The following is a 23,875-nucleotide window of genomic DNA, read 5'->3' on the forward strand; positions in this document are numbered from 1 at the left end:
AGTTCAAAAGGAACTTAAATATTAAAAATATGACATTAGAAATGAGAAATTCAATATAAGTGCTACCAGATAAAATTAAGGCAATCTCCCAAGAAGTAGAGTTTTTAAAAAAACTATAATATACAGATAGAGGAGAGAAAAGATTTGAATATTAGAGGACCAGTCCAGGATGCCCAACATCTAATAATAGGATTATGAAAAGAAGGGAACAGAGAATAGGAAATCATCAAAGAAAAAAATTAATGAATGTATCCTACAATCTCAGTTTCCAGATCGAAGGGCCCACCAGCTAACCATAACAAGAACTAAAAATAGATGCCTAGCTGAGACTATCATAATAAAACTTCCACTGATGTATTTGTAGCACTTATAATAGTGCCTGGCACATAGTAGGCACTCAATAAATTTGTACCGAAGAATAAACAAAATATCCAGAACAAGAAGGACAAAGAAATAGGACCTCCAATTTTCAGGGGGAAAAAAGTTTTAATATAACAAATCAAGGATCAGAACGCCATCTGTCTTCTCAATAGCAACACCTAAATCTAGGAAGAAAATGGAGAAAATGCTCTCAAAATTCAGAGGAAGAATAAATTTCTATGTCCTGAAAAAGTATTAAATGTAGAATGAAGATATTTTCAGATATGTAAGGTCTCAAAATGTTACTTCTTTGTGCTCTTTCATTAAAAGAAGGAAACAAACCAAGAAAGTGAAAGACATAGAAAGCAGGAAATTCGATCTAAGACTAGAAAGAGGTGAAAAGAATCTCCAGAATGAGGATAAATGGGAATCAGTCTCCTAACTGGAACTAATGTTAGAGAGCATCTGACCCAGATTGGCACAAGCAAGTCTAATTTCTTCCAGAAGAAGAAACGGTTAGAGTTTCCAGTGTATTTGAATGTCTTAAAAGGAGATTTATACCATTGAGGGGGAGTTTGAATTCGTAGTAAGTACAAAGAACACTAAATAAGCAACAGTAAAACAATCATGACAATAATTCCAGGGCAAATAGGAGGTTGTGTATTAAAGGAAAAGTAGTCATGGTGGTCTGCAGCATGAACAGGTCAAATAGCATTTGCCTGTTCATAATACCGTGGATATGGAATACTAGCTGTAATGAATGTCACAGTATGACTGTCTTAGTCTATTTGGGCTGTTATAACAAACTATTATAGACTGGGTGGCTTATAAACAATAGAGATCTATTTCTCACGTTCTAGAGGCTGGAAGTCCTGGATCAAGGCACTGGCAGATTCGGTGTCTGGTGAAAGCCAGCTTCCTGATTCATAGACGGTGCCTTCCTGCTGTGACCTCAACAGGGACCTCTCTGGAGTCTAAGCACATTAATCCCATTCATCTCCTAAAGATCCCATCTTCCAATATTGTCGCCTTGGGGATTAGGTTTCCTATAAGATATTTGGGGAGGGGGGGGCACAGTCATTCAGACCATAGCAGACTATATTGAGAGAACAGGCAGTGGGGGCGAGAGCTCCTGTGGGAGTGGGGAACAAGGGAGACAGAGCTAAATCCTCACCTGGTAGAGACGACAATAAAGAATGCCTACGATGAAAACCCACAAAGTGACAATCAAAGCATATTAACAATAGAGAGGTAAATACCTTACAGATCAGCTGTTGGAGGGGAGGTGGGAATGAAAGTGGTTGCCTCTAGGGTGTAAGAAATGGGGTAGACAGTTAGGGGTTAGGGACTGTTGTTTTCAAAGCAAACTTTGAAGAACTATTTGATTTTTTAAAATTTTATGTATCTATAACTTCAGTAAAAACATCAATTAAAAAAAATCAGGCTCTGAACATGTACTGCTTGAGTACAGATCCAATTCCTAATGTTCACCAACTGCGTGAGGTTGGCTAAGTTATTTAATTTCTTTGAGCATCAGTTTCTTCATGTGAAAAATGGGAATAGTAAAGGTACCTATTTTGTAGGGTAGTTGAGAGGAGTATATGAAGTACATAAAACCCATAAAGCCTTAGCACCATGCTTGGCCCACATCCTGGCATTTGGGGGCTTCCTTTTGCTTTGTTTCTTGCCAACCTTCTTATTTTCGTCACCCAGTCTTTCCCAGGGTTCTCAAATTACCATCACATTTCAGATCAGATCAGCTTCCCAGATATTAGGCCCAATTCATTAGGCTTAGAATTCTGAGTGCTCTCTAATACATTGAAAGACTATATCAATGATACTTTATTAAGTGTCAAAAAGACATATATAGCATGATCCCATTCACATGTGTGTGAGGAATTCTTCCAGAACTTATTTGGAAATATATATATACCAGGAATTATGAGTAATCCTCACCTTCTTTTTATTGCCTTTTTTTTTTTTAGTACAGTGGATATACAGTACTCTATAAAATCAGAAAATAGACTTATTTTAAAAATAACTCTTCTGTCATAAATGTACAATTTCATAATTTATTCCTAAAGGTAACTTTTTCATCTATTATATGTGACTTTAATAGTTTGACTCTGTAAAAGCCAATGTATTTCCAAGTTCCTAGTGGCACCTCACTGTCCCTGCCCAACAAAGCAACATTCACAGCCTCTTTGGAGCATAAATTACTCCAATTTGCCAATATAGAAATTGAGGTTCACTGGTTTGTCTGAAAGCCAAACCAGAAAGGGACAAGTTAAGATCCAAGTTCAGTTTTTTTCATTCTGAGCTCAGTGTTCTTTCTACCATATGAACTAAGTGCCTGTCAGTAAGTGACAATCTCTCTGATCACAAATTTACGATATAAAGATGTGGAGTAGATGGTCTTTGAATTCCTACCAGCCCTAACAGTGCGTGAATGACTTAGAAGCATGACAAGAGTAAGCCTGTGTCATTAACAATATTTATTTCTTCCACATCGGGACTGTGGATTCCACTAAGACCCCAAAGTCCATATGATTATGAAGTCCAAGTTACTTGCATGCAATTTTCACTCCCTGTATCTTTTTCGTAAATACTGAGGCACAAAATAGCTTTGGGTTTTATTTTCACTTTTGCAATCACTTGGGAATCTTATGAAGGTGGAGCAAGAGATTTGGAAACTCATAATGCATTTCCCAAGAAGCTGCAAATGTTGTGAAATTCACAGGGTTTTAACCTCCCCGAGAGAATGGGAGCTGACTGGCCAAGACAGCTCACTTTCAGTAATGTTCCCGGGGAATTCTCTGGAAATAATGGAGAGGGCATGGTTGTTGCAGCCCAGGTGGAAGCTCCCAGTTAGGGCTTATATCCAGTGGGATATCCACAGGATTTTCTTCTCCTTCTGTTCCAGACATTCACTCAGCAAACTGCACCTCGCCGCCAGGAAAGGCCGTAAATGATATAGCCTCACTCAGTCCCCTGCCAGGGCTCCGAAGACACAAAAACCAAGTTCCTGCCAGTGACAGAGTTTCAAACTGGATACAAATCAAAGAGATAGAGGGAGATTGCCTTTTGCTCAGCTCTTGGCTACGCTGTGTGTAATTAACTGTGTGGTCCATGTTTTCAGGCATTCCACTCCACTGGCTGACCCCTCGCAGCGATTAGTCAGAGGTCTTCTGCAGTCTGAGTGATTTTAGGCCTTGGTAAATTATGCCTCTGTGAGAGAGAACCTTTAGTCTATGCTTAAATGCCCAGGATCAACTCTTGAGAAAATTCTTTTGAAAAACAAAATCCCTACGAAACTCTTCTAAGAGCTGATTGTATTTAAAAGAACATCGTAAACCCCCTTCAGAAGCACCCATAAGCAACTTGGGAAGACTGTCTAATGCGGCAATTAGAAGTTACCGGTCCTTGAGCATGCCGATAATAAGGGAGCCATTAAATAAAGTTAATTGTTATAACACGGCAGAGTCAAATAATCCATCCTGACATTTGTTTTCCCAAACATTCAGAAGGGAGATTTAACACTGGGAGAGGGGCAGTGTTGGCGATTCTATTTCAGGGACTACCCGGAGGCAGACTGAGCTTTTGCTGTGTATCTGTCTGGCCTGTCTGTGTCCCCTTCTCAGTAGCACTCTGTCCCACCCTGCTGCATGCACAGAGCTCTTTCTCCCCTTCCCCCCATTAAAATGTCATCCTGTAAACAATATGATAAAATCCATCAAAACGATGTGTAAAGACTGGTCGAGTTTATAGTGTTCCCTCTTGCAGGGCTGTTTTCATTTCAGCAGCTCTTAGGACAGAGGAAGAGTCTGGAATCAGGGTTTACTTTGGAGGAGGGTAAGGTAGCTAAGTGGTATGGATTCCATCACTTAGCTCTGAGGGCAACGTCTGAACATTCATTGATAAGGCCCAAGGGGTGGTATCATCCACATTAAATGAAGTGTTTGGAACTTGCTCAGAATCTATTGGCTTCTGCCCTGGACTGGTAACTAGAAAACAAAGCATTTGGCTCTCATGACCCTTGCTAATGGGGACCTGTGAAATATCCTGGGGATTACAACTTTGAGAACTCTAACAGGAAATGTTTACAAAGTTTTGGACACGTACAAGCTTCCCCAGAAGGGCCGCGAACCTAGAGACTTTGCTGAGATGTCAATTTGAATTGAAAGGCTTCTGAGGCCAGTGCGTAAGTTGCTACATATGCTAGCGAGCAAGGCCAGAGCGGTACGTGGCTTGTGCGTCTCTTGTCTTCCTGGTTTTGTTCTCAGCTTGTTTCCTGGGCTGTCAGTGGTGTCATTTCTCATGAATCTCCTAACTGCTGGTTCTGGCAATACAGGTGAATATCTAAGAAAGTGATTGTTCTTAACCAGGCAACCGAGTCTTAGTGTAAATTAGTGTGTGGACCATGTAATTTGGAGATAGTTTCAGTCTATGACATGAATGAGTCTTTTCTATCAAACAAACAAAAGATTAAAGTGTTTCAGTGTGGGGCGCCTGGGTGGCCCAGTCGGTTAAGCATCCAACTCTTGATTTCAGCTCAGGTCATGATCTCAGGGTTGTGAGATCGAGCCCCTCGTAGGGCTCCTTGCTCAGCAGGGAGTCTGCTTGAGATTCTCTCTCTCCCTCTCCTTCTGCCCCTCCCCCAGTGCCTGCGCACCCACCTCTTTCTCTAAATTAAATAAATAAATCTTAAAAAAAAAAAAAAGTGTTTTAGTGAGTATTCCCATCCAGAACAAATATTGTCCTAGTGAAAATGAACTTTTGGTGAAAGATGAAAAGGCAGTAATTGTTTCTACAGATATGCTCCAAACTGTGTGAAATAACATATGTCTCAGCTTACATATTACAGCATTGTTTTAAATATCAAAAGGTTGGAAACCACTCAAATGTCCATCAACAGTGGATTAATCAAATAAATTATAGTACACCCATCAGTGGAATATCATGAAGACCTATAAAAGAAGGAGTGAGTTGTGTACCACTACGGAAAGATCATGAAGATGTATTATAAAGGTAGAAAAGCAAGGCAAAGATGCTGTAAAAAGAGGTGGAGGGAAAGACTATATTTACATATTTGCTTATAAAGGCACAGATTATCTATGAGATGGTCCACAAGAAAACAGTAACTTCCGGGACAGGAGAATGGGGTGACTAGGGAATGGAGATAAGAAAGGGATGACTCCTGAGACACACTTTAGTACCTTCAGAATGATTAATTATGTCAATGTGTTATCATCTCAAAAATAAATTGGATTAATTTTTTATTTAAGAGGGAAATAAAGAAAAGTCAGTACTTTGTAGGGTGTGAGTTTATGCATAGGAAATGACATGTCTGTCAATGGCATGAGAAGAAAGCCAAGAAACTATATAAATTTTTTGTTTTTGTCAATTTTGGAACTTTCAAAAGTTTCCAGAATTACCCGTTAGAAATTTTAAACAATTATTTGTGACAAACATATCTGGCCATTTATGATCAGTTGAATCTGTGAGTGTCAAATGGGAAAATAATAAGGACAAGCTGTATTGTTTAATTAAGACTGTATTTTTTCATGCGGTGTCTTCATCAGAAAATCACATTCACTGTTCTGAATATAGTGGCCGACCTGTCAACACCCATTCAACTCCATCTTTAATATTAGCCGTCACGGGCGCCTGGGTGGCTCAGTGTTAAGCATCTGCCTTCGGCTCAGGTCATGATCCCAGGGTCCTGGGATTGAGTCCCACATCGGGCTCCCTGCTTCGTGGGAAGTCTGCTTCTCCCTCTCCCACTCTCCCTGCTTGTGTTCCCTCTCTCGCTGTTAAAAAAAAATAAAAATAAAATCTTTAAAAAAAAAAAAATTAGCCGTCACATCGTTGAGTTGCGAGTGGCTGGCGAGATTAATTTAAGCCGATCAATGAATCCCATCTCCCTTACCAGGGTTTACTTGGTTCAGGGATGGACAGCCTGTACCAATCTAGAAAAGTTTTGCATATCTAATAGCTTTCTATTTCTGTTCTAATTTATGGTTCATTTCTGTTTGCATAGCAACTATATTATCTGTGGTTTTCTTCATCCATGTTTTCAGTTATCGCGGAACTTAGAGAATAGTATTTGTAATGAGATTCCTTGATGGCAATAGGTTAGGGCAAGAGGAATTGACTCATTTTATAAAATACTTCCTCAAGGCCAAGGCAGAGCTGGCAGATCCCCCAGCACATCTGTAAGAGTACAGTTCTCCATGGTTCCCCTCACATTGAACCCATCTTCCTGGGATAGCACTGGATATTGATTCTTTTCCAGAGGTCGGCACAGTTTTTCTGTAACAGGTCAGATAGTAAATATTTTGGGCTCTGTGGACCATGTGATTTCTGTCACAACTACTCAATTCTGTCCTTGTGGCCACAAGCAGCCATGAGCAACATGACAAACATGCGCTTGGCACCTTTCCAGTAAGTTTTTATCTACAAAAACAGGTTTGGGGCCATAATTGGCTGACCCTTCTTCAATTCTTTTTTTTTTTTACTTCAATCCCTAAGTGGGTCACCCCATTTTAGGGATGATATCCAGAATAGGTTACATTGATATGGAGCTTTTTGTATCTTGTGACGTGATAACCTGGCCTGTGTATTGGGTGGTAGAGACACAAACAACCAAGTTTCTCTGACTCCAAAGTTTCTGTCTCTGCCACCGAATAGAGGTTGTGTAGCCTGGAGCCTCTCTCCTATCTTCATTGTCCCATCCGTGGAATGTGGAGAAGAGTTCTACTTCAGAGAAGTGTTGCAATGATAAAATGAAAGTGTGTGTTAAGTGCCTGAATCAAAGAAAATGCTCCCCAAACATAATTTCCCTTCTCCAGGCCCACAGCCACATCTTCCTCTCCGCATATACACACAAGAATTGGACAACACCCCAACTTCATCCACATGTATTTGTAAACCCTTTTTTCAATGGCTCATCTTGGAAATTCAAAATTAATTCTAATTAGCTTCAACTTCAGATGATGCTACTGAAAAAAAAAATCTGTCCGCAATTTCTGGTAATATATTTTGTGTAGTTCTTGAAACCTCTTGCGTGTCAGCAACAGCCCCTATGGTATGTCATCAAAGCATTTAAAAAAGGGCTTGCTTCTAATAACTCTCAAGGAAGTAAAGGAAAGCCATAAAATATACTATCAGATTTCAAAAGGTCATTAATCAAAAGAGATCTTGCGGAAAGAGTAACAAACTTAGATTCAATTTAATGTTTGCAATGATCCTGACTATGCTTTTTAGAATTGGTTTTATGTAAAATCTCTTAGGCAATTCACTTTCAGTGCTGTAAGTAGTGGATTGTGAAAACAATACTACTTGAAATTATTCCCCTTTGAAAAATTAATTAAAAATATGCATATATACCTGAGGCACTAGTGATAGGAAGTACTGTCATATCAGGAGAGCAATTCTGTGTGTTTACTTACTGTATAAACATACTCAGAGACTACAAAATTGAGTATATTTAGCATATACTTTTTTGGATGGGGTATATTTAAGTCTTCCCATAATTAGAAAATAAAAAAGAATTTTATTTTCACTAGGAAAATCATTAGAATCAATGCTAAGATGGCTATTTAACATCTGTAAAATAATAATATCTTCAAAGAAATAACATAAAAGCAATACAATTTTAGAAAATAATAGGTACCCCAGTAAATGAGAGAGATTATTGTTCCAAGCATGAAAATTAAGAACCGGGTGTCTTGTCAAGGAGCTCTGGCCTTAAATTCTGGGATCAGAATGCTTCAAAATGTGACTCACTGCATTTGTTTCTTGGTTCATTCATTCACCAAATACACATTTACTAAAAAATTACCATTTGTGAAGTACTATGCTAGGAACGTAACTTATTTCAGAGACAAATGTCTAAATAGCTGATTATAATACGCTTTACAATTGCTCCTACAGAATATGTACCAATCGCTAAGAGAGCAGTGTAGAGGGAAGGAGTCACTCCAGCATGGCTGGAGAAGAGTGTGGGGAGAGAGGTAGTCAGGGAGGCCACAGAAATAATGCAAACAGCATTTGCGGCTCGGTATTTTTTGAGGATGAAAAGCCCTGAAATTCTAAACAGAGTGAAAAACATGATGAAAATTAAAAAAGCATAAAAGTCCACTTTGCATCTGAGTATAGTTGTGTCTAGTTTGTTAGGACTGAACATGGCTTCATGGTGGAGGGTGGGAAGTTTCACGCTATGCTGTGAATCTTGGTCCTTCATCCACTTGGCCAGTAATCCCTTGGCCACCATATGAGTTTTCCTCTCTAGGTCTATATTTCCAGTGGCTGAAAACCCAGGTGTATTAGTGAGGCGCTTTCAGGGTTCAAGGAGCACAGCACAAGCCATGTCTCTGATCCTGGGTGATTGGAATTTATTACAAAGATCCAAAAGGAAATTAGGAGGCAACAATGGGAAGCCATTTTAACGGAACAATTGGGCCTCAGGAAGAAGCAGAGCATCGTTCATTGCTCTCCAGGATCACAGAGCACTTCCCAAGTCCCCAAAGCAATACGGGGTTGTTGTCACATAGAAGGGCATTCATTATTTCTGCACAAGATCCCCTTCCATTCACGTGATTCAGTTTCTCTCTTCCGTGCTTCTTCCTCCTGCTGTTATTACTGCCCTCTGGCTACTTCTCAGTTTATTTATCTCATGAATTTTATTTACTCATTGCCTCTATTAGCTCATGGAGTCTGCTTGGTCTCTGCTTAGTTTCCTGGCTCCTATTCTGGTTTGCTTGGAGCATATCTCTGTGTGCTCTTGTGCCGAATAGAGTTAATAACAGGCCCAAGACTGGTATTCTTAGAAAGACCTGCTTGCAAGGTTGGCCCTCTAACATCTGAGAGCTTAGGTTTCAGGGGGGTTCTGACTATTTGCTAAATGGTAAGAGGAGCTCGCTCTGCCTAAAATGTTTGTACAAACAATATGGCTTATGCTAAGTACATGGTTTCCTTCTGGCAGTCAGGAAGGAAGAAGACACCCATGTGACCAACTCTCAAAAAAAACCCTGGGCACCGAGTCTGTCATAAGCCTCCCTGGTAGACAGCATGTCATAGCTGTTGTCACAGCTGGTTTCTGGAAGAAAGCAGCTCTTCTTGTGTGACTCCGCTGGGAGAAGACTCTTGGAAGCTTGTACCTTGTTTCCTCCAGACTTTGCCTTATGCACTTTTTCCCTTTGTGGATTTTGCTCTGTATCCTGTTGCTATTTTAGCCATAAGTATGACTGTATCCTGAGTTCTGTGAGTCCTCCTAGCAAATTATTGATCTTGAGATGTTGAGGGTGTGATCTTGAAAACCTCTGACACAACTTTGCTTTCAGACTCCTAAAGAAGGAATATCTTATTCATAGTCCTCTCCATAGTACTTATTATAAATCTGACCTCTGGCTGTCTCTATCCTCATGTCCAGGACACAGCCAGAGGTCAGATTTATAATAAGAAGAAGAACCCCCTGTTCTAGTCACACCAGATTCCTTGCTGTTCCAAACATTCCAAGCATGCTCAGGCTTCGGGCCTTTGAACTTACTGTTCCCTCAGCCTGTGCCTCCCCCCTCCCAGATCTGCAGGGCTGTTCCTTACCTCATCTGTTCCCTATCTAAAATAACTGTCCCTTCCTACCCACATGCCTTAACTATCTATCCCTTTATCTAGATGAATTACTCATAGCACTTATCAATATTTCACATTATATTGTGTATTTGTTTATTGCCTATCTTCCTCAACTAGAGTATAACTAAATGAAGGCAGGGGTTTTGCTTTGTTTACTGCTCTATTTTTAGTAGCTAGGACAGTGCTTAGCACATAGAAAGGACACAATGTATATTATGTTTGCAGAAGGAATGAGTTAATAAATAATGTATCTCTTACCAGGCTACATTATATGCCCTTGGACAGTGTATAGATGTCTGCCTTTAGGTCAAGCCCTGTGGCAGAGACTGCTGATCATCTATCAGTATCTACTCTTTCCTTATTTTGTAGTAAGAGAACCCTGATTTCTGGCAGGGCACCAGAAAGAGCGCACTTTCCCAATCCCCTGTGTTGACAGGTCTGGCTCTATGACTAAGTGCAGGACAATGAGATATAAGAGCAAGATGGGTGTGCAACTTCCAGGAAGTATCCTTAATTAGAGTGGGTTCTAAGTTTCCTCCCCTTTTCCCTTCCTGTTGGGTGGAATTGGTTGTGATAACCGGAGCTTTGGCAGCTTTGGATCATGAGGCAACCTTGGGAATGGAAGGTACTGTTGTTCGATGGAGCAACAAGATTGAAGAGGCCAGATAATTTAAGGCCAATACCAGTCCTGAAGAACCTACTTCTGGACTTTGACAAGAGTCAGAAATAAACTCCTATTTTGTTTAAACCCAGCCATGTGGGATTTTGTCTCACTTGAAGTTGGTCCTAATCTTAACTAATATAACACTAATTTCCAGTCTGACTTCTTAAAGCCAGGTGGCAGAGTTACACAGTACAAAGCATGAAACCATATGAACTATTTAGTTTGTTTAAAGGAAGCCGTGGGCATAACGGAAAGGCTGGCAAGAAGAATGTTATCCTGTGGGAAATGTCAGCTATGGAAAAGCATTATAATAAGGCCCTCAATAAGTCACACTTTCCTGTATCCACATGCATCTTTGCAATATCATGTTGCCACTCCTTCCATTAAGAGGCAGAGGCTATCTCTCCACCCCCTTGCATCTGGGTTGGCCTTGTGACTGACCTTGACCAATAGAATGTGACAAAAGCAACACTGTGTGAGTTCCAGAGTCTAAGCCGTGAGAGACCTTGAGTGGTTGCAGGCGAGGTCATCAGAAATCCCTCTCAGATGGCCAGCCTACAGAATTGTACAAATAAAGTAGTTGCTGTTTTAAGCCACTGTTTTTTAAAAAGATTTATTTATTTATTTGAGAGAGACAGAGATAGACACAGAGACAAAGAGAGAGCACAAGGGGAGGGGCAGAGAGGGAGACAAGCAGACTCTCCATTGAGTGGGGAGCCCGACATGGGGCTTGATCCTAGGACCCTGAGATCATGACCTGAGCTGAAATGAAGAGTCAGATGCTTAACCAACTGAGCCACCCAGGTGCTCCTAAGCCACTAAATTTTGACAAGATTTGTTATGCAGCAACAGATACCTGAAAATTAATCTGAGTGCATATCTGTTTTTTGCTACAAAAAGATCCTAAGACAAGGCTAAATGTAAGTTAAAAGAATTTAAAGTAACTGAGTTTGGTAACTTCTAGAGAAATATAAAATCTTTAGCTGACCCACTTTGACATTAAAAATTAGGAACACAAGTCTTTATTCAATAATTACAATAAATGTAAAAAAGAAGTAGTAAAGGATAGTAGAAGGAATATTAGATGAGCAATTGGTAAAACTGGGTTATGGTCCTCCTATCATTAATTGGTTTTATGACCTTAAGATAGTTGCGTTGGGGCACGTGGGTGGCTCAGTCAGTTAAGCATCTTACTTTTGATTTTGGCTCAGGTAATGATCTCAGGATGGTGAGATCAAGCCCTGTGTCGGGCTCTGCGCTCAGCACCAAGTCTGCTTGAGATGCTCTCTTTTCTTCCTCCTCTGCCCCAGCCCCTGCATGCACTCTCACTCTCTCTCTAAATAAATAAATAAAATCTTAAAAAAAAAAAAAAAGTTGCCTAGCCTTTTGGTCTGTCTCATTTTCCTCAGATGTAATATGGGGACCACCTCATTGCTCACTCATTCATTCCAGAATCATTGATCACCCCTAACTATTGGGAGCTACTATCATGAAGAGTGGGATGAAAGGAGATTTTGACTTTCTACTTCTACATTTCTGTATAATTTGATTAAAAAATAAAAACATGCATTAGTTTATAATCAGCAAAGATTGTAAAGATGTTGTTATGGGCTAAACTATGTCTGTATCCAAACTGATATGCTGAAGTCCTAATTCCTAGTACTTCAAAATGTGCCTGTTTTTAAAGATAGGGCCTTTGAAGAGGTGATTAAGTTAAAACGAGGCTCTTAGGGTGAGTCCTAATCCAATCTGACTGGTATCTTTATCAGGAGAGGAAATTTGGGTGCATAATGAGACACTGGGGATCCATGTGCACAGAAGAAAGACTATGTGAGGACACAGTGAAAAGGCGGCCATCTGCAGGCCAAGGAGAGAGGCCTCTGAAGAAACCATTCCTGCTGACACCTCCATCTTAGATTTATAGATTGTGACAAGGAAAATTTCTGTTGTTTAAACCACCTAGACTGTAGTATTTTGTTGGGGCAGCCCTAACAAACTAATACAGATGTCTCTTTCCTATTGAAAAAGAATTAGTAACTTCAATGGATAAAGGGTCCCTATTCTTGAGGTGCTTGTGTTCAAGTAGGAGCAACATTAACCTTTAATACAATGCAGTATGATAAATGCTCTGGTGGAACCACGTAAAGAATACTCTGGGAGTCCAGAGGAGGGGAACCCCACTGGCCGTGGAGAGGGAGACAATGGTGGCTCCAGCCGAAAGAGTTTAGAAAACCTCACCTGTGGGCGAGATGCCATCTTCATGTTGAAGGAAGACTAGGGGATAATAACAATCCTAATTACTGGCCTCTCTGCTGAGTCTCTGTACTTGGTGGTCATATGGAGCATCGGTCCCACATAAAAATGTCAAGAGTCGGTAAAATCTCAATGAACACACATACACAAACTGGAGAATGGGAATACTGATGTAGTCAATACTCTATTTTACTAAAAAAAAAAAAGATATTTAAAATGCTATCTACCATCCTTACTGTATCGTTAAGGATATTTTAACCTAAAAAATAGAAAGGACATTATCTCATAATAAAAAACAACCCCTTTAGCTTTAAATTACCTGCATAGACCTTAGTTTTTGCACTGCACATACATTAGTAGTCTTAGCCAGCATTTGATGGGCACTAGAGTTTCAATGCTACTTTTATCAGGCCAGGTATGAGCACCATATTTGATTTCTTTATATGGCAAAAGCTCCTGGGTTTTCTCTGAAGTCTATATTTTCCATCTTCCATAGAAACAGATGACACTAGATACATGGCTACTTGGCTAAAGAATACATCTTTATCCTCTTTTCACAACTAGATATGATTATGTGGCTAAGTTTCAGCTGATGGGATATAAGCTGAAGTACTGTGTTATTTCTGGGTCATCTCTATCTTAAAAGATAAGTCCCTTGCCTCAGAGTTCCTCTCTTTTCCTTTTTCATAGGTTGGAAGACTGAATGTGCCCACAACCTAACTTTGACCATGAGGATGAAGAGATCACCTCAGGGAATAGTGAAGCAATAATAAATGGAAGGAAGGTGGATCCTGGAGTGACTTTTTCCTGCCAAGCTGGATTGCTCAACTTCTCGTAACATGAGAAGGATATGAACGTCCAGGTTATTTAAGCCTCTGCATGTAGATGCATACTTTTTGGTTTCATTTTTGGGACAGCTTAGTCTTTGCCCTAATAAGGAAGTGTTGCTTTCTCTTGCTTTTACCATATTTGCTTTCAACTTTCCCTTCAGAAGTTTCCTGCTACTTCTATGTATCCTGCCCACATGGGAAATGTGAACTATTAGGTCACCAGAGAAAGACACTGACATCATATTCTCCTATTTGGTGTGGAATTCCCCCAGTGAAGAAGGCCAGTTGCTCTCTTAGTACTCTTGCATAGTTTTTCCCGTAAGTCTCCACCTCGTTCCCTTCGACCTACTTAGATGACAGTTAAGGGAATCATTCCCATGGTGGATTGGCTGCTCTCCCTCAGGACTCCTCACCCTGCCTCTATCACTTCCCCTTTCTATCTTCTGAACACTGCCTCTTTTACTTGCCAGAGAACTAGATCATACACATTCTCTTTCAAATCATAGACACTTTCAACCAATAGTTATTGAACAATGACTTCATAAGGTACAACCGAAAATGATGATATAGGGAAAGTACCTGGCTTTTCAGTCTACTTGGCAAGAAGAGATAAATAAATTGGCAATTATAAATTAAAATGAAAAGTTTTATAATTCAAATAAGTGTAGTGTGTCATGGGAACACTTAGAAGAGGCATCTAACCCAGCGTTTGTAGGAGGGAGTGTGGTCAACAGTTCAGGTATCGAAAAAGGTGAAGTAAGGGTGTACATTGGCTGGATAAAACCGTACACCTGTTGGTTAAGAATAATACATAATTTTAAAACTTCAAATAACTTCGAGTATATAAAATAAAAAGTGAAAGTTCTTCCCACACACATTAATTTTTTTTTTTTTAAGATTTTATTTATTTATTTGACAGAGAGATAGCGAGAGCAGGAACACAAGCAGGGGGAGTGGGAGAGGGAGAAGCAGGCCTCCCGCTGAGCAGGGAGCCCGATGCGGGGCTCGATCCCAGGCCCTGGGATCAATGACCTGAGCCGAAGGCAGACGCTTAACAACTGAGCCACCCAGGCGCCCCCCACACACATTAATTTTAATACCCACTGTGATTTGTTAATATTTGATGCGTGTTCTTCCAGATAAATAGATATGAAAATAGATACACCAATATATATCCACGTAGGGTTTTATTTTTCAAAAATCTGATCATAGTATACATATTGTTACGCAGCTGCTCATTTTCCCCACATAATCTTTTTTATCATGTGCATATATTTACCTCATTTTAAAAATAGCTGATAGACTTCCCTACTAATTAGTCACTAACTTATTTAATAACTCTCTTCTCCTTTGACATTTAGGTTGTTTTCCATTTTTTTTTCCCCTTCAGTAGTAGTGTTTCAAGGAACATTCTATCCATTGGACCCAGCGATAAATATTAAGAGGAAAGAATAACAATCTGAAGATTCTGTATCTGCCCCAAATACCATATGATTATGAGAAAAAAAAAATTGGTTATGTAAAGTATCAGAAAGTTACCTTCTGCTTTTCTTTCCAGGGAATTTACTTGAGGAATCACTGTAGCAAAATCAAAATCAAAGTAAAACTATATTTCAGGGAGATTTGAAGTGTATAAAAACACGAATGAGTAATCAACCCAATACAATTTAAAAGATCAGAATAGACGATCAGAGCATGGTTCCTGAATAGAGAACTTAAATATTATAAAGAAATTGATATTTCCCAAATTAAGATTTAGGGCTTCTTTTGATTCCAAACAAACCCTAAGAGGAGGCTGTTTTTGAATCATGACAAAAATTTCTAGAAAAATAAGTAAGAATGGTTAAAGAATACTTATAAAAAAGAGGCTGGAGGTTGGCATTTGCCTTATCATATGCTGAAGAATTATAAAGATACCATTGTACTTAGCATTGTAAGTACTGAGAATAGCCAGATAAATTGGTGACTCAGAAGTAATAACCTGGAACGAGAACTTATAAAATATAGAAAGATAATAAGGTAACATATTTTAAAGAAATTACAAACTTAAGGATAAGGAATTGTTTCTTTAATAATGTGGAGAAGAAGGAAATTTTGATGACTATTTTGTTAGAACTTTGCATCACAGCATACATCAGATAGATTAAAGAGTTAAAAATTCAACCATAAAAAATTGGAGAAGGTATAAAAGAAAGATTATATCTTCCCTTCCTGAGGAAAGGCTCCCTCAAGCAAAAAAAAACAATACAAAAAGCCATAGGAAAAAGATAATAGATTTGACCATATAAAAGTTACTGTAGTTCAAAGAAATATAGAGAGACAAAAGGAGAAGGCAAATCACAAACCAGGAAAGATATATACAACACACACTGCAAAAAACAGGGTTGCTATCACTTGGCAAAACTCCAGTACTGGTTAAATCCAAATCTCAGCCTAGTCTGTGCCCAAACCTTCACAGATGAATGTGTCTGATTTAAAAAACAAAACTATGTGCAGTGGTCTAACTCTAAATTTACTTTTCATTGCCTTCAAGTGAGCAGTTAGTGCTGTTGTAAAACTGTAATACATTTCCCTAGTTCACTCACTCTCTCATGTTCCCTGACAATTATTTCTTACCCCCTTCCACACTTCAAGCTTCCAGCATCTTCTCCCCATCTTTACTCTAAATGGATGATCTTGCTTATTTCACTCAGAAAGTAGTAGCATTAAGGGGAGCACATGATGTGATGACCACTGGGAGTTATACACTACTAATGAATCATTGGACACTACATCAAAAACTAATGATGCACTATATGTTGGCTAACTGAATTTAAATAAATGAAAGCAAGCAAGCAAGCAAGCAAGCAAGCAAGCAGGCAACCAGAAGAGGATTTCCACATACCCACACCACCATGTCACCCCACCCACTAGCATCTCCCCTCCTGTTCCAGAAGAATCTTCTATGCTCCCATCAACACTTTCACAGGGTCTCTCACTCCCACCCCCCCTCACCTACTCAAGGACAAGGATGTGTCTCCAGAAATTCCCTCTATTTACTGAACCATTCTCTTCAGCCCACAGTCATGACATTATTTTTCACATCTTAAAAAAAGTCTCTTTTGGGATGCCTGGGTGGCTCAGTCGGTTAAGCGTCTGCCTTCGGCTCAGGTCATGATCCCAGGGTCCTGGGATCCAGTCCCACAATGGGCTCCCTGCTCAGCGGGGAGCCTGCTTCTCCCGCTGCCTGCCAATCCCCCTGCTTGTGCTCTCTCTCTCTCTGTCACATAAATAAACAAAATCTTAAAAAAAAACAACAACACTCTTTTGTCCCACTTTCCTCTTAAGTTATTGTCCTTTTGCTCTGCTCTGCTCTGCAGTGATCCCCCTCGAAGGAGTTGTGTATACTTGTTTTACCATTTCCAATTCCTCGACTTGCATTATCTCTTGACTCAATCCATTCAGGCTTTCACCCCCACCAACTCCAGTGCAACTGCTCTTGTCAAAGTCAGCCATGACTTTCATTTTTGCTAAGCCTAATGATCAACCCTGGGTTTTATCTTGCCTGATCTATCCGCAGCATTTGACACAACAATCACCCCTTCTTCCCAGAAACATTCAGTTCACCTGGCATCCAGGACACCAGTCTCCTTCCTGTGTTCTTCCTGCCTCACAGCTTTCCATGTCTAACATGGCCCTCCTGATCCTTCCACATTCCCCCAGCTGTTCCACTTGGGAGTTCACCATTTCAGTGAATGATAACCTTCTTTCCAGTTGCTCAGACCAAAAATCTAGTAGTCATATTTGATTCATCTCATTTTCCCATACTCTGCTTATAACCAGACAGTAAACCTGTTGGCTCTCTCTTCAAAATGGATGTGGGTATTTATCACATCTTACCAACGTCACTGCTCCCATTCTTGTGCAAGCCACAACGTATCTCAAGTGGATTAATAAAATAATCTTTTCACTGTTCTTCCTGCTTCCACCCTTGCTCCTTTTGTTCTTCACCCCGCAGTCAGAGTGATCCTTTTAAGTCTGATTAGCTTGTTGGGTCTTTGCTCAAAACGTTCCAACAGAGTCCTGTCTCAGAGTCCAACTCAGTGTCCTCCTGTATGATATGCCCCCTCCCCATCCTCATCCTTTACACCTTCTCCTTGCTCACTCTGCTTCAGTCACAGCAGCCTGCTTACTGTGCCTGGAAAAAGGCAGGCTGCCTGAGCCTTTTCAATAGGTCCCTCCTCTCCTTTTTATCTTTACTCAAATATCACTTTCCCTGCCCACTGTCGTCGTTCCTGTTAAATCCCTATCCCATCCCTGGCTTCATTTTTCAACATACTATTCATCACCCTCTAATATACTATATAATTTTATGTATTTTGTCTATTGTTTCTGTCTACTCCCATTAGGATGCAAGCTCCATGAAGTTAGGGATTTTTGTTTGTATTATTATTATTTTTTTTACTGATGCAGTCTCAGTGCTGGCACATTGTAGTTGTTCAATAAAGGTTTGTTGAATAAACTAATAAGCTATGTTTAATGAACATACAAAGAGCAAGAGGGAGTATAAGTCTCTCAAAATTCCCAAAATGTCAATTGACAATACCTGTCAGAGTTCTGAACTATACATTCAGTGATTTCACTTCTAGAAGCCTATCTCAGTACAGGATTTCCCAAGCTAGAATAAGGGAGATACTGTTCCAGAATAGGTATGCAGAAAAAAAAGTGTCTTCTAACCTGCTGTGGCTCTGATTTGGTGGTACACTGAGGGGTTTTAGCATATACTGATGCCCGAGTTCCACCTTTAGAGATTCTGATTTCATTGTTTTGACTGTTGTCCCCTTTGTCATGATATTAGCAGCCTATAATGATTATTATTGAGAGCCTTAATTCATTAGGGGCTGTAGCGGTACTCTTGTTCACATTTCTGGGCATATACACACACACACACACACACACACACACACACACACACACACACAAAGAAGGGGTTAGAGTCCATTATCTGTAAACATTCTTCCAACTGGGACACTCCATGTTCACATGGAAAATGCTCTTAATTAGGGGTTTGTATGGAAGCAGTGACTTTCTTCCAGGTGGTTTATTGGTATATGTGTGTGCTTGCATGTGTGTGAAAGGAGAGAAAGCATGTCAGCTGTATAGTGCTATAAAATAAGAAAAGATATTTATTTTTACTACAGAGAAGCCAAGAGAATAAGTAGAACTTCCGCAAAGAGTCACCAAGCCCTCCACCGCCACGCACGGCAGGCGTGACCCTAGTGGAACCTGTTACATGCCCCTTGTCGGCCAGCTATAGAGCACATTAAGGAACAGGATTCTGAGAGCAGGAGAATTGGTTTTTAAAATTATCACTGATTTATTTATTTTTACATATGTCTTAGCCTACTTGGGCTGTTCTAACAGAATACATTGATTGGGTGGCTTATCAACAACAGAAATTTATTTCTCACTTCTTTGGAGACTGGGAGGTCCAAGATCAAGGCACTGGCAGATTCGGTGTCTGATGAGCGCCTGCTTCCTGGTTCCCTGATGTCTGTCTTTCCTTTGTGTCCTCCCTTGGCAGAAGGCGTGAGGGAGCTCCTGGGGTCTCTTTCCTAAGGGCACCAATCCCCTACATGAGGGCTCCACCTTCTTATCTAATCACTTTTCAAAGGCCCTATCTCCAAACTCCACTTTACATTGGGGATTAGATTACAACACAGGAATTTGGGGTGGCACATGAACACTCCCTCTCTAGCAACGTAGGACAATGAGAAACATCAGCAAACAGTGCAAGTAGCTCTTTTTCATCGTCTAGACACACAGTATGGAAAGGACTTCTGACCCTACAGAACTTGGGTCAGCTCTCTGGACGTGTGATTTATAGCCTTCTCTACAATATCTCTTTAAGTATGATGATTAGGATACATACTCCAATGAGATAAATCTGCCAATAAAGAAATAATTTTGTTTTATTCATTCTGAGTTAGTTCAGGTGCCACTAATAATTTGTTTTCTCAGCTGAATAAACAATAAATTCAGGCAGCTAGTTAGATGTATGGTGCACTTGAAAGAAAGTTTTTAGAACACAGAAACCAAAGCTGTTCACACTATCATTAAAAAGATAATAGCTGAGCTGAATTAACCTACTTAGGGATGCATTTCTTCCCAAGAGAAACTACAAAGTTATTCCTCACCAGCGGACTTCACTGCCCCCACCACAATTAGACATTAGGGATTAAATAACCTGGTGTTGCACTTACCACTGTGAACTACAAAGCCGTCAAAAAAATCCAATTACCCACTTAGATAACCAAAGAAGTGCACTTGTAAGAGCAAATAGCCTGTTTTATAGAAAAAGTTATTTCATGTAACACTTGGTTTTAAATCCCAGGTCTGTAACTTATTATAAAATGAGAAAATTCACTTCCAAAATATTAATTATTAAATAATATATTAATAAGTATCAGGTGTTTATAAGTATAAAATGCCTGGCACATAGCAAAGGCTCAATGTGTATTAGCATTTATCATTATAGGGATGATTTGTGTGGCTATGTTGCAAATACTACTAAACATCACTTATGAGTCTTTTGGTTAAATCTTTTTAAGAAGATTAAGAAAAGGCCATTTCTTTTTGACTTCGCCAATTATGTTACGAAGTAGATTACCTCTGTAATGTGAGAACACTGTAGTTCTTGTTAATTTTTTATTGTTAGTTTCACCACACAAGATGTCTAGTTTCAAAAAGAACTTGGTCGGCTATTTTACTGATGTTGTAATAGTTTTGAATAGATGGATAGTGCCACAAAAGTGAAAATGATTTTTGTGATCCCAGAAACCAGAACGTGGCAGTGAGCATGGGTATTGGGTGGTGGCAAAATTTACAGGAAAACCTTCACCAGTGAGGATGCAGACAACCAGACCCTTCTGTCTAGGATTCTAATGGATACCCTTCTTATTGTACTGGATTTCGCTAAACTTTTTTTTTTTTCACACAGGATAGTGATGTTGAGGTTCTGGCCATAATCTTCTCATGACCTCATAGGTTTATGTTTGGTCTCCAAAAATGAGGAAGGCTTGAAGAACAACAGTCTTAGAAGGAAGAAGACCATGAAGTAATCTTGTGAATGTAGTAAAGAATCAGCAGTATAATCATCATGACCTAACTGGCGGGGCCTAGTGAGCAGGGATCTCTTTGTTTATTTTGCTGAATTGTATATTAGGAATGATTGAGTGGCAATAGTTGCTTTTCTAGACATCCCCTTTCTCTTTTTATTGACCACCACCCTTGAGGGGTGATTGGGGTTAGTTGAAACCAACTGGTCTGGATTGAAGAGTTCCTGCACTGTCCACACCATTTTGTTTTTCAAGGTTGTCTTTAGTTTTGGTGAATGAGAAAGCACTTGGTTGCCATTTCCTTTCTGAGAACAGCTGAGTTAGTAGGGGAGGAAGTAGATGTTTGGCTGAGTTCTCTTCTATGGGGTTAGGGCAGGGCTGGGCTGCTGAGCATCAGCTTCTGCTTTTGTGGGTCTTGGTTTCCTGGTTCCTCTTTATAAGTGTCAGTAAAATAAGTCTGAGCAGCCCTCTCTAATCTCCTTTCTGGGAACAAATGATTGAGGGTGCAAGGAGTGGCCAACTTGCTTTGTCAAAACTCTTGGCCACGATTGTGCTCAACATTCTTAACTGGTCTCCTATCTTTGCTAATCTTTTTAAGATCTCGTCAAACCTTTAAATAATAATAATAAAAAAAGGTCTGATTTAAATATTTCTTTTGTGAGGGATGCCCAGGTGGCTCAGCTGGTTAAATATTGCTTCTGTGAGAATGTTTTTGCCTGTGTTGAAGAATATAGCTTTGAGGAAAATCTAAACGAAGCAACAAGTGCTTCTAGATAAACTTGGTAGAATCAGAGCTTCTGATCTTAAGTGGGAGTCTTTGGGAGCCCTGAGGTTGGATGTGGTTCTGCCATTAACTGCCATGCTTCATCATTTGTTTTATTTGATGTTGAAATCATACTTATAATATTATTTTACACTACTTCCCAGCATTACATCAGTGTTTTTGGCTCTCTGGGCCTTATTTGTCCATGAGATGCAAGCTTCGGCTTCCTTAAGAATGTCTCTCTCTCCTGCTAATGTGATTATCTCTGAAACTCTTCTCAGGCTGTATTATATCTATGCTACTTCTTTGCAGATGTTTGGGAAGTGGTGGTTGATCTAAAAATACTCAGTTAAGAATCAAGAAAAAATCAAGGCTTCTGCCATGCAAATTCTCTGACTCTTCTCAACATTTCTGTTACCATCATGAAGTTAATTAGATGATTCTTTAAAGCCCTACAGATATATTTTACTGCTAAAACGCTTAATTCTACCACTGCAATTTAAGTCTAAAAAAATTACCTTTAAGCTGGAGGGCTCTGGTTGGGGGGGTGGGGGTGGTTGTCGAGATTGCCTAGATTCAAAACCAAGTTTAGCCATTCTCTAGCAATGTGGTCTCTGGTGAGTTTCATCATCTGTGAAATGGGGATAAAAATTAGCAGTCACCACATAGGATTGATGAAAGGATTAAGTAATCACAGTTTAAGCTACTATTGTTTTTCTCTTCCTTAATAATAAAAAATAAGGGAAATATGTATTGAATATTTACTATTTCCTAGGCACTAGTCAGACAATTACCTCTGATCCTATGTAATTCTCTGAGGCAAGCATTCTTTTATTTTTCAGATTATTAAATTATGACTACAAAGTTTAAGTGTCCTAAAGATCACACCGTAAGGTGTCCGAGCCCAGGTTTGTTTCTAGAGGACATGCCTCTTCTCACTACACGAGGTAAAGAGATAAAGGAAACTTTTTATTCTTTTTTTTTTTTTTTTCAGATTATAATGTTTCAGGGTTTCCCACTACTGTTACATGATTTTTTTGGATGTATAAAAACAAATTGACAGCACATAAAAAGGCACAGAGGAAACTTAAAATGCACATTACTAAGTGCAAGAAGCCAATCTGAAAGGGTACATAGTATTTGTTGCCAACTATACACATTCTGGAAAAGTCAAAACCATGCAGACAGTGAAAAGATCCGTGGTTGCGAAGGGTTAGGACAGAGGGAAGGATGAATAGGTGGCACACAGATCTTTAGGGCAGTGAAACTACTCTGTATGACACTATAATGGTAGATACAAGTCATCACACATTTGTCCAAACCCATAAAACATACACCACCAAGAGTGGGCCCTAAGGTAAACTATACACTGTGTGCCATAATGATGTGTTAATGTAGGTTCATCAGCTATAACAAATGTACCACTCTGGGCGGGGGGGGGGATACTGATAATGGCAGAGGCTAGGAATGTGTGGGAGTGGGGATATACGGAAATCTCTGTACTCCTTAAGTTTTGCTATGAATCTAAAACTGCTCTAAAAATTTGCCCATTAAAAAAAAAGCATAGAGAAAATTGGGAAAGGGATATAATGTGAGAAGGAAAGGGTAAGGAAAAATAAATTTGTAAAGGAATTTAACTACTATCTACCTGCCTAGTATTAGAGTGAAAAGTGCAAGAGCAGGTCAGATGATTTGTGCTCAAGTCCTGCTTGCTTCCAAGTTCCTGGTTGACCTTCAGCAAACTACCCCACCCTTCCGGACCTCAATTTAAATGCTTAAAAAGAAGTGGTTAAGTTGATCTACAGTTCTCTTCTTGGGCTAAAATTCCAGCTTTAGGAATGAGGACCCATCCCCGACTGTTTTTTTTTCCTTCCATCCCCACCAGCCACCCTGGCCTAAACCTGTATTCAACATCACGCTTTTTTTTTTAACGTACCCACTGGGTGCCAAACACAGCCACTGTTCCTTGGAACCGCGGGGACAAAGGGATTAAAGGGCTTGGGTGGAGGGCTGAACTCTGAGCGAGAAAAGAGCAAGAAAAACCTAAAGCACCACAGTGAGCACTAGAAGCCTGCAATAGGAAAATTACAGGGCAAAGGGGACGCGGCGCAGCGACGGCGGAAGCGGGGGACGGGCGGGGCGGGGCCGAGAGCCCATTGGAAGGCTAAGGGGGCGGAGCTCGAGCTGACAGCCGGCGAGGAGGGAGGGAGGCTGCGCGGGCGCCGCCGGCCGGTTCCGGACCCCTCGCTTCCCTCCCTACAACCCGGGCGAGCCC

General features: G+C 40.0%; 1 protein-coding gene and 1 long non-coding RNA gene across 3 annotated transcripts in view; one reads left to right on the forward strand and one right to left on the reverse strand.

Annotated features, from left to right (window-relative positions):
• Positions 1-14,684, forward strand: part of LOC144381645 (uncharacterized) — a 55,062-nt gene extending 40,378 nt beyond the window's left edge. Inside the window, exon 4 of the mRNA XM_078071127.1 lies at positions 13,601-14,684. Within this exon, the coding sequence (XP_077927253.1) occupies positions 13,601-13,680 (80 nt within the window). The 3' untranslated portion in view covers positions 13,681-14,684. The remainder of the gene's footprint in view (positions 1-13,600) is intronic.
• The window catches only part of LOC118518566 (uncharacterized), a 31,601-nt gene extending 7,921 nt beyond the window's left edge, over positions 1-23,680 (reverse strand). The window contains exons 1-3 of one of the 2 annotated variants that reach the window (XR_013447301.1): positions 23,537-23,680; positions 22,119-22,231; positions 5,897-6,170 (exon numbers count right to left, since the gene is read on the reverse strand). This is a non-coding gene — a long non-coding RNA (uncharacterized LOC118518566). Of the gene's footprint in view, positions 1-5,896; positions 6,171-22,118; positions 22,232-23,536 lie in introns of those variants that run through there. The other variant, XR_004908706.2, reaches the window with a different exon arrangement.
• Between the last annotated feature and the right edge of the window lie 195 nt (positions 23,681-23,875).

Source organism: Halichoerus grypus, chromosome 4 (assembly GCF_964656455.1).
Source record: "Halichoerus grypus chromosome 4, mHalGry1.hap1.1, whole genome shotgun sequence".
Lineage (NCBI taxonomy): Eukaryota > Metazoa > Chordata > Mammalia > Carnivora > Phocidae > Halichoerus > Halichoerus grypus.